Below are 10,575 nucleotides of genomic sequence, written 5' to 3'. Positions count from 1 at the left end.
TTTCTAACACATTTACTGAATGCTTGCTTTTGTCAGGCCTTGTGGTCCAGGAGCTGGGGATCTGACTGTGACCAAGGGAGATCCAGTCCCTACCTTCACGGATCCTGCAGTCCTTGTTCACATGTGTGTGCACCCGCATGTACACTCGTACTTCCCGCAGTGTGTGTGTGTGTGTGTGAGAGAGAGAGAGACAGAGAGACAGAGACAAGAGACAGATTAACTCAACGTGGCCAGACAGTTGGCCAACTCTTATCTTCTGGAAATGATGTACAGATGTATACAGAGTCCCTCAAACTCCTGATGCCTTTCTAGAGTCCAACAAAAAAAAGCACATATATGAACCCCTGAAGACCCCAGAGCCTCCCCCACTTTCCAGTCATATCAGAGCCACCATTTCATCCTCTATAAATTGGGACAATAAACTCCTTTGCCGAGTTGGAAGGGTTCATCGAGACTGATGTGTAAGGGATGACCTGGCACACGGTTAAGTGCTCAGTAAATGCTGAGTAAATGAAAGCAGGGTAATAACAGCCGGGTGGCTGTCAGGATTCAGAGAAAATCGGAGCCAACATGACTGGCGCGAAGTAGGTATTCATTCAGTGAAGGAGGTGGTTCTTTGCTAGGACGGACAGCCAGATCCTTTTTCCTTGGGTACGAATGCATTTCACCACTTTAAAGGTAACGTGATTAAAATAACAGACTATGGAACTATCTCGTACGGATTCCACTACCGCTTACTAGCTGTGCGATCATAGACAAATTACCTCCCGTGCCTCGATTCCTTCGTAAAACATAGTACCTACCTCAGCCTGCTTGTGAGTTTGAAATAAATAGAGGGAAAGCGCTTAGAACAGTTCCTGGCACGTAAGGACTATACTGAGTTTTAGGATTATTATTCTACCTTCCACAGAGCCCACAGGGAGGCCCACCACCTCCCCAGTTCAGGCGGTGGCAGCCCCCTCCTTGACTCCGAAGAGGAGCGGCGAGGAGCGCGCACGCGCCATGGGGCAGTCTTATATAGGAAGCCCCGGCGGCCCGGCGGGTGGCCATCTTGGTAAAGGGCAGCGACGGCAGCTTCTTTACGTCATCAGCCTGCGCGACGTGCGGCCACCCGGCGGTTCAGGTCGCTTCGGGAGCGGTGGGTGGGGTAGGGCAGGGCGGGCGGCGGGCGCGGCCGGGGGTGAGTGGTTGAGGGGCGTGATGGGCGAGGCGGTCGTGGCCGCAGGGCCTTGCCCGCTGCGCGAGGATAGCTTCACGCGCTTCTCGTCGCAGAGCAATGTGTACGGGCTGGCGGGCGGCGCTGGCGGGCGCGGGGAGCTGCTGGCCGCCACCCTTAAAGGCAAGGTGCTGGGCTTCCGCTACCAAGACCTCCGACAGAAAATCCGGCCCGTGGCCAAGGAGCTGCAGTTCAACTACATTCCCGGTGCGTGGCGCCATGGGGTTCGTGGCGCCATGGGGGGCGGTCCTCGAACTTGGTGTTGAGAAGGCTTCTGAAGCTCTGAGCTGGGTCACCGTGATGAGAGAATGGGATCAGGGTGACTGAAAGGGATCAAGGCTGATAATGAGGAGGCATCGGTGTCAGTGGTTAGGGTTCAGGATTCCTCAGACCCAGAGGTTAGGATCCCTCCTACCACAGTTATGATGATCGATTCACATGGACCCAGAGATGATGGTAATTGCCATGGTCAGAGATTAGTGAGTCCTAGAGGTCAGGGGTCACTGTGATTGGGGATATAGGGGTCAGGAGTCTGCCTGACGTGAACTTTGTCCCCTGCCAGTGGACGCGGAGATTGTCTCCATCGACACCTTCAACAAGTCACCCCCAAAGCGGGGCCTGGTGGTGGGGATCACGTTCATCAAGGTATCCAGGCCCGCTCCACCTACCCATTCCCTCCTCCTCACGATCCCGCTGCGCCTGACCCAAATCCCTCTCGCTGCCCCTACTCTCCCCTGAGGCCAGTTTCCTACCCCAGGATTCAGGGGACAAGGGCAGCCCCTTCCTGAACATTTACTGCGACTACGAGCCTGGCTCTGAGTACAACCTTGACTCCATAGCCCGTAAGTGTGGCCTCGAGGGAAGGAGGGATGGGGAAGATGGGAGGGGGCACCTGTCAGGTCCCCGGTGCCCATCTGCATGTGCTCCCCTTACAGAGAGCTGCCTGAACCTGGAGCTTCAGTTCACTCCTTTCCAGCTGTGCCATGCAGAGTATGTAAGCTGCAGGTGTAATACTGTAGAGAGAGAGAGAGTGTGTGTGTGTGTGTGTGTGTGTGTGTGTGTGCGCACGCGCCCTTAGTGGGGAGGCTCTAGCAAACGAGGCAGCAAACCTGCCCATAGACAGTCAGACTCTAGTTTTGTTTTTTAGAGCATTGTGCTCTTAAAGTGGCTGTGGACTAGCCTCGGCCCTGAACTAGATAATCTGAGAGCTGATTGAGCACTTGTGTTCTAGACATCTAGAACTCTGAGGTTCTGATGTTCTAGATTTGGATCCTGCAAGATCCAGAGATGCTAAGTTTTCTAGAGTCGTAAGCTCTGAGATTCCAAGATTTAAAAATTATGCAGTTTGGTAGTTCTGAGATTCTGTAGTGATAAAGTCCTTCTCCTATCTCGTATTCTCATATTTCAAGGAGACAGAATACAGACCATCTAGAATGTGAGGTTTCTAGAATTCCAAAGTGTGAAAATTCCACTCTAGAGCTCTGAGTTCCATTCTAGAACACCAGTGGTCTAGCACAGTGATTGGCCAAGTTTTTCTGTTAGAACTACTTGTCTGCCACTGTAGCAAGAAGACGGCCATTGACACTATGTAAATAATTGGTGTAACTGTGTTTCAATAGAACTTTATTTACAGCAACAGGGGGTAAGTTGGATTTGGTCTGTAGGTCATAGTTTGCCAGCCTCTGGTCTAGCAGGTGAGAATTCTAGAAGCTGATGTTCTGGATTCTAGGATTTGGATGTTCTGCTATTTTATGAGTCCAAATATCCATGGTGGCAATTTCTAGAAGTTCGAGTATTTCAAAGGAGATGGAAAGCAGAACTTCTGGAATACCGCAGTTCTAGATTAAAGAGGTCCTAGTGTTCTAGAACACTAGAGCCCCATGTTCCGTGCCTGCATCCACACCCAGAATGAGGATTCTAGCAGGTGAGGGCTCTAGAAACAGAAGGTTTCTGCGATTCTGAGGTTGGACAGTTCTACACATGGACTCTGCCACACTGGGGCTCTAGATTTGTCTGCTTTCAGGGTCCAGGTCGGGAATCAACTGGAGACAGTGTTTCTCCTGAGTGGGAATGACCCGGCCATTCATCTGTACAAGGAGGTGAGGCAGAGGGAGGCGCGGTGGGCAGGGCCCTGCCCCGGTCGCCATGGGCTGGTGCTGGGTGTGAGGCTGGCCTCGGTCTTGGTTCCCCCAGAACGAGGGGCTGCATCAGTTTGAAGAACAGCCTGTGGAAAACCTCTTCCCAGAACTCACGAACCTGACCAGTAGGTAAGAGAGTTCCTGGAAAGAGGCCCTTGGGGACTGGAGCAGGCGGCCTCAGAGAAATCAGGTAGTGGGAAAACCCTTAGGAACAGTGAGAATGGAGATGACCTCAGAGAAACTGGGCAGGGGAGGGGAGTTCAGCAAACTCGGGCCACGGATGTGACTTCGGAGAAGCTGGTCAACAGTGGTGATCACAGAGAAAACACAAAACAGACTCAGGGAAATCAGAGAACCTCAGAGAAATCAGACTCCCCAGCGGGTTCCCAGGGCTACGGGAAGGGGGTGGATGCTCCTGGGGAGGCAGAACATGGGACCAGTACCTGGTGACACCCTCAGCCCCGCTGTCCACCCGCCCGCCCACCAGCGTCCTCTGGCTTGACGTCCACAACCTCCCTGGCACGTCCCGGCGACTCTCCGCCCTCGGCTGTCAGAGTGGTTATGTCCGAGTTGCCCACGTGGACCAGCGAAGCCAAGGTGAGGTCCCAGGATGGGGGCCGGGAGCCAGGGGCTGGGGCCAGGGCCCTGAGTCCTCCCCCTCCCCACAGAGGTCCTGCAGACATGGACGATCCTGCAGGATGGTCCCATCTCCCGAGTGATCGTGTTCAGCCTCTCGGCCCCCGAGGGTGAGCTCTGGTCCTGGGGTGGGGGGCAACTTCTGCAGGCTCGGCTCCCCACACCCAGATTCATGCCCCTCTCCCAAAGTGTCCAACCCCCCCGGCACCCGCCCGCTATCGCTCCCGGGCCCCCTCCCTCCCCTCTGTGCTCTCAGATTTCACTTCAGCTACTTGCCCCAGTGGTCTAACCTTAGACCCTCTCTGGAGTTGGACTTCTGTCTTTCCCTTGGCGGTCTAACCATCAGCCGGCACACTGTGACTTCCTCTCATCCCCACTCTGGCCTCTTCACTCTGTCTCTTGTTGCGATCTAACCCTGAGGTCCCCCCCCGCACCCCCCCACCCCAGGAACTCTGTGCACCCTCCTACTCGGGCTCCCCTCTTGCCCCACGTGTTGCTCTGTTCCTCTTCCTGTGCCCTGGCCTTCCCTGGTGGGTTCCCTTCGCCTGACCTCTGCAGGCTGCCTTCTGCCCCTCGGCTTGGTCTTCACTCCTCTCTCTCCCACCCTGGCCTCACACCTGCTCCTCCTCCCGGCGTCTCCCCCGCGTTCTCTTGTGGTCTAACCTCAAAGCATCCCTCCCTGGCACAGCTTCGGGTCTTCGTCCTGTCACGGAACGGGGGTGTGAGGAGGAGCCTGGAGCCTGTCGCCTCAGGCCCTGCCCCCCTCGTGTCCCTTCTGCAGAGACCGTGGACAGGCCACAGCGAGAAGAGTACGGCGTGCTTGTAGCCAGCATGTTGGAGCCCGCAGTGGTGTATCGGTGAGGGGCCTCGGCAGGAAGTCCCCTTGGGGGAGGTCGTTCAGGGCTGGGCAGCTCAAGGTGGTCGTGCCCCAGGGAGGGGAGTGTGAATGTCTGGAACTTGTCGGGGCTACCTCAATGCCTTGGGGTGGGAACCGAGATGCCCACTCCCCCTGGACAAGCGAGTTGGCAAATGCTTACCACCTGGCTCGGCGTGTGGCTGATCGATTTCTGGAGTGTCCCTACTCCCACCGCGGTAGATTTTGAGCCACCAATATGATGCCAGCCAGCTGGCAGAATTTCTGAAAACGTCCCAGTCTGCTCTCGGGAGCCAGAGCAAGCAGATGTGGCTCCCCTGCTGGGCAGCGCAGGTGTCCAAGCTGGGACCGAGCCCCCCCACCCCCCGGCCCCACGGAGGCCGTGTGCGCGTCCAGACTGGAGGCAAAGTGGGGCCTCCATGTGAGAGTGAGATGGTCCCGCCTCCGGGGGACAGCGTGGGTGTCCCTACTGGGGAATAGCGGGTTGCCAGTCTGGGAGTGAGCGATTTGGGTTCCCCTTGGTGGATGTGGAGATGTCTAGGTTGGAGACGAGGGGGTCCGGGCGTCAGGAGGAACAGCGTGGCCCAGACCTGGGAAGGGGAGCAGCATGGACACCCAGACCAGGCCTGCGGGCACTGTGGTATGACCTTGGTCTCCCCACCGTGTTCGGGGACCCTCAGGGACCTGCTGAGCCGGGGCCTCGAGGACCAGCTTCTCCTGCCCGGCAGTGACCAGTTTGACAGCGTCCTCTGTGGCCTGGTCACCGATGTGGACCTGGATGGGTGGCCCGAAGTCCTGGTGGCCACCTACGGGCAGGTGGGACCTGGGGAATGGGACCACCGCCACCTGTCCCCTCCCACTGCCCCGCATCCCCATGTGACCCTCGCCCCCCCGCCCCCCGCAGGAGCTGCTCTGTTACAAGTACTTCGGCCCGGAGTCCGGGCTCCCCGAGGCCGAGCGCGGATTCCGCCTGCTGTGGCGGCGAGGCTTCTCCAGCCCGCTGCTGGCCATGGCACACGTGGACCTGACTGGGGATGGGCTGCAGGAGCTCGCCGTGGTCTCCCTGAAGGGCGTGCACATCCTGCAGGTAGCCGGGCTTCCCGGGTTCGGTTCCCCTCGAAGCAGAGCCTGGGCTGGGGGCTTTGGCACACCTGTTCTGTTGAGGGCATGCTCTCCCCAGAAACACGGAAGGGGACGGGGAGAAGCCCCACGAGGACGTGCATTCAGGCACCACCCAGGCGCCCCCCTCCTCTGCCTTATTAGCCTATCCTTTGTTGTCAAGGTCTCACCTTTGTCCCCACCCCCACCCCCGTGCCCCCCGCCGCAGTGGTCTAACCTCAGCCTCACTCCCATACAATGTAGTGTCTCTGCCATGTTTCGGTCCTTCCCTGTCCCTTCTGAGTTCTAACCTCACACCCATACATTTGGGCCTAGGCTCTGTTCCTCCCACTGGAAATTCAATGAAGGCCATCCTCTTGGGTCTAACTTCACCCCATCACAGAGACCCATTCCCACCCCACATGCTGGTCTGCTCTCCAACCTCCCGCCGCAGCCGAGCTCCCGCGTGGTCCAACCTGCGCCCCTCCTGCCCTGTCTCAGCTGGGCCTCCTCTTGTTTCCCACAGCACAGCCTGGTCCAGGCGTCGGAGCTGGTCCTGACCCGGCTTCGGCATCAAGTACAGCAGAGGAGACATCAGTCGCAGAGGCCTGGGGACAAGGCTGGTTTGGGGCCCACTGAGACCTCGGCCTCCTGAGCTCCCACCCACTGCCCGCCCCGGGCCCAGGGGCAGTTCACTGGAGTAATCGCCTCTAGCCATTCATGGTGGGGAAGCCTCCTGAAGGAGGGGATGGTCTCCCCAGGCCCCCCAGGATGGTGGAGCTGGGAGTTCCTGCTCAGGCTCTGCCCCATTGTGCCCTGCAACTCTGGCTGACGCACCCCTGTCTCGTACCTCAGTGTCCCCGTTTGAAAATGGGATGATCTCACCCGACCCCCCCCTTCCGCCCCCAGTGAGAATTGGTCAGCCAATGATTATTTATATGTCCAGAGGAAGCAGACTTTGACTTGTCTTCATTCTTTCATTCTGGGAAGTGTTTGCACCTGCTGTGTGAAAGGCTCGGTGTTGGGTGCTGGAATCGCCCAGAAGAATAGGAGAGAGGGGCATATGAGGAGAGAAAATCCAAGGTTAGACCTAGAAGCGGGACTGAGGTGAGATCATAGTGTAGACCTCAGAGAATAGAAATGAGGCCCTGCTATAAAGGCTGAAGTGAAACCAACGTGGAAGAGATTGTAGAAGCCAAGGAAAAGGACTGAGGTTAGACCCCAGTGGAGCGCTCTGGATCTGAGGTTAGACCCCAGTGGGGCGCCCTGGATCTGAGGTTGGACTCCAGTGTGGGGTCCTGGATCTGAGGTTAGACCCCAATGGGAAAAATACAGAAATTAAGCCTCAAAAGAAAGGATACAGGTGGGAAGGACTGCTGTGGGAAGCTGTGGTCAAATTGCCGCAGAGGGTTTGAAGCTAGCCCCGCCCTCCATATGAATAATGCTGAGGTTGGACCCCCGACAGAAATTACTGTGGTTAGACTTTGTGCCGAGGGCCAAGGTTAGACCCCAACAGAAAGCAACTGAGTTTAGATCCCAGTGGGGCATACCGCGATGAGACCCAGGAGGGAGAGACCCAGGGTGTGCCATGCTGGAAAGGACCAAGGTTAGACCTGATTGAAAAGCCCAGGGGATCCAGTGACCAGGGAGTTTGAGACAGGGCTGGTTTCCCTGGCCCAAGGCTGGGCTGGCTGTAGGATTTGCTCCCTCTGGCAGCCCCGGCTAGGGCAAGGGAGAAGGAAGCAGAGGCCTGTATCTCCGGGACCAGTGGAGGGCAGGAATAGGGAGAACTCTCGCCCTCCCCCACCGCAGGCCAGAAATAGCGTCTCGGGCAGGGGGTTGGGGACTAATTCCCGAGCAGGATCCCCAGGCTGGTGGGGAGGGTGGGCTTTTTCCTCCCTGGGGCAGGGTTTGGGTGGTACTCCTGCTTCCCAGCGCAGAGGGGCAGACACCACAGTAATTCTGGCCATCCGTCTACCTCCTACCAAGGAAGTCCACCCAACAGTCTGACCACCCACACTGACCGTGAAGACCAAGCCACCTGGTGGGTTTTTAGGAGCCAGGAGCCCACCAATCCTTGGCCACCCTTGTTAGCTCCTAGAATCCGGGGCCCAAGCGTGGGAAATTGCAGGGAGTTGAATCGCCTCCCTCTTCCTGGCAGCCCGCCCAAGGGTGTCCAGCCTGGACTGGCGATGGGCATGGACCGTTGGCGTGGGTGGGGTCTCCTCCCTCCTGCTGCCCGCCTGCCGAGGCGGAGAGCTGCATCACCTGCCGTCCTGGGTGGGAGTGGGACCCCGGCATGGGATTAGGTGAGTTTCGTCAGCAGTGGTGTGAGTCTGTGAAGCGTGTGCTCACGGGCGTGTACGTGCACCTGTGTGTCCACTTCAGGGCTCAGGATTTTGTATCTTTAGGACTCAGCTCCCCGCCTGGCCGTTTGCGGGTTCGCTGCCTGACTTCTCACTTGCTCCTCCGTCTGGGACAGCGCACAGTGGAGTGGTTAAGGCTGTGGAGCCCGAAGCCCCACTTGGCCACTCTGTGCCTCGATTTCCCCATCTGTAAAATGAGGCTCATAGCATTATCTCAGGGTTATTAGAAGGGCTAGTTGTGTCAACACCCGTTAGTCACTTACCAAAAAAAATTTCTAACATTGCCTGGCGGGTGGTAAGGGCGCCTGGCAGGTGGTAAGGGCGGTATGAATGGCAGCTGTTGTTACTATTATTAATGGGTGCCTTTGTGGTTGTTTCTGGCTTGCTTGGCGAGGTTATGTCTGCAGGCACAGCATGTGAATTTGGATCTGACTGGTTAAACATTTTTGCCCTCCCCCTGGTTCTGTGAGCCTGTAACTATTTGTAGCTGTTCGTGCCTCTCTGGCCCTTGTATGGATCAGAGTGTGTGTGTGTTGGGGAGGGGGAAGGATGCCTCTGAATGACCCCCAAGCCCCCACAAAACACACACACACACACACACACACACACACAAAAGCACCCTCCGCCTCTGTCCCTTGTCTGTGGTGCTGAACCTGAAAGGGTGGGTGGGAGGCTTGGGCTCCCCCCAACCTCCTCTCTCCAGGCCCCTCCCCAAGCCTCCCCCGCCTCGCCGCAGCCTCCCCTCTCCCCGCCTCCTCCTCCTCCCCTCTGTCTCTGGCTCCTCCTCCTCCCTCCCAGCACTCTCCCCCGTCCCTCCTCCTCCCTCTCTCCTGACTCCCCCTCCCCCGGGTCCCTCCCCCCTCTTCCTCTCCTCCCTCTATCCCCTCTCCCTCCCCTCCTCCCTGGCTCTCCCTCTCAGTCTCCAGCTTCTCTCTCTCTCTCTCTCTTTCTCTCTCTGTCGGGTGGAGTCACCCACCATTGCCAGCCCAGTGCTAGGGGGACCTGTTCCAAGCTGCAGCTGCAGGTAAGAGACCCTCCGTTGGGGGGGGAGGGGCGTGGAGGAAGGATGGTGTTGTCCCAGGCGGGTGGAGGGGGACATTTGAGGAGCCAGGAGCTGCTTTTCCCTGAGCTCGTTTATGGGGGTTGGGGGGCTGCATATCCCCGGTGGGGATACCCAGTCCCTTCTGTGGGTTGGGGGCACCACCAGCAGCCAACATCCTCAGCCCCTCCTGTGTTCCAGGGAGCATGGCGGGCTGAGGAGGGGGTGCCTCCTGAGCACTGACGGGGCGAGAACACCCCAGCCTGTCTGGGGCAGCCACCCTTCGCCTTCTCTCCCTCCGCCCCCGCCTTCCTGCGTCTGGGTCTCATCTTTCTGTCTCTCCACATCTCTCGGGGGTCCTGTCCTGCAGAGTCTGGCTGCCTCTCTTGAGTCCCTTTCCCTGTGTCCCTGTTTCTCAGTCCCTTACTCGCACCTCTGTCCCTCTGGTTTCCTCTGTGCATGGGTCTGTTCTGTGTCTTTTCGGGGTTCTGTCTCTAAGTCCTTGGTTTCTTTCTCTCTGCCTTCCTCTTTCACCATCTGTGTGTGTGTGTGTCTCTGTCTCTCTCTCCCGTCTCTGCTCTCCTGTGTTTCTGTCTCTGTGGGTGTCTCCCTCTCTCTTCTCTGCCCCTCTCCCTCCTCTCCATCTCTGTAGGTATGTGGTCTCTGTTTCTCTGTCTCTCTCTTCCCTGGTAGTGGGTTAACTCTCCTCCTACACACCTTCGTCCTGCCCCTGGCAAGGGGGAGACCTGGAGGAAGAAGATTACCCCCACTCCACAGAGTGGGCTCCCCCAGAAGGTGCGGAGTCCCCCAAACTCCTCTCCCTTCTTCAGCTGAGCTCCCGCCCATCCTCTCGGCTGGCTTGTGCCCCATCCCTCCCCACCCCACCCCCCCAGGACAGAGCTCCTCTCCTCTCCCCTGCCTTGTATCTGGCATTCTGAAGCCAGTCCTTCTTGCAGTCTAGCCTATATACCCTTTGTGGTGGACACTGCACCAGTCCCCCGATCTTGCCTCCCCATTCCTCTTCATACAGACTGGGCCGGTCCTTCCTGCAGTCTGACTTCTGTACCTCTTTTGCCATTTGTGCATTGCTTGCTTCACTCGTCCGTTCCTTTGACAGTTACTGAGCACCTTTCCTACTCCAGGCACAGCACTAAGGTACTGGGTGAGTCAGGCCAGTCCTTTCTGCGGCCTCACCTCCATCCCTCTCA

At 57.7% G+C, this 10,575-nt stretch overlaps 2 protein-coding genes across 2 annotated transcripts in view; both read left to right on the top strand.

The window, feature by feature from the left end:
• Positions 1–1,123: 1,123 nt before the first annotated feature.
• On the top strand, positions 1,124–6,918 carry KPTN (kaptin, actin binding protein). Its single transcript, XM_006739434.3, has 12 exons — positions 1,124–1,423; positions 1,779–1,861; positions 1,974–2,058; positions 2,152–2,206; positions 3,240–3,315; positions 3,410–3,483; positions 3,842–3,951; positions 4,023–4,100; positions 4,772–4,847; positions 5,545–5,680; positions 5,769–5,951; positions 6,489–6,918. The coding sequence occupies exons 1-12, from the start codon at positions 1,201–1,203 to the stop codon at positions 6,615–6,617; spliced, it is 1,308 nt and encodes a 435-aa protein (XP_006739497.1). The 5' UTR covers positions 1,124–1,200; the 3' UTR covers positions 6,618–6,918.
• An 87-nt stretch (positions 6,919–7,005) lies between these two features.
• Positions 7,006–10,575, top strand: part of SLC8A2 (solute carrier family 8 member A2) — a 31,479-nt gene continuing 27,909 nt past the window's right edge. The window contains exon 1 of the mRNA XM_031034656.2: positions 7,006–9,352. Within this exon, the coding sequence (XP_030890516.2) occupies positions 8,888–9,352 (465 nt within the window). The 5' untranslated portion in view covers positions 7,006–8,887. The remainder of the gene's footprint in view (positions 9,353–10,575) is intronic.

This window comes from Leptonychotes weddellii, chromosome 16, assembly GCF_054177405.1.
Source record: "Leptonychotes weddellii isolate Sample4059 chromosome 16, ASM5417740v2, whole genome shotgun sequence".
Lineage (NCBI taxonomy): Eukaryota > Metazoa > Chordata > Mammalia > Carnivora > Phocidae > Leptonychotes > Leptonychotes weddellii.
Note: the sequence above shows the minus strand (reverse complement) of the source record. Positions and strands in the feature narration are given on the sequence as shown.

Bases quoted from the DNA above. Each gene is read 5' to 3' on its own strand.
- KPTN (XM_006739434.3), top strand. From the start codon at position 1,201: ATGGGCGAGGCGGTCGTGGCCGCAGGGCCTTGCCCGCTGCGCGAGGAT. The intron at 2,207-3,239 runs GTATGTAAGCTG...GTCTGCTTTCAG, and splicing joins TTCCAGCTGTGCCATGCAGA to GGTCCAGGTCGGGAATCAAC. The intron at 3,484-3,841 runs GTAAGAGAGTTC...CCCGCCCACCAG, and splicing joins CTCACGAACCTGACCAGTAG to CGTCCTCTGGCTTGACGTCC.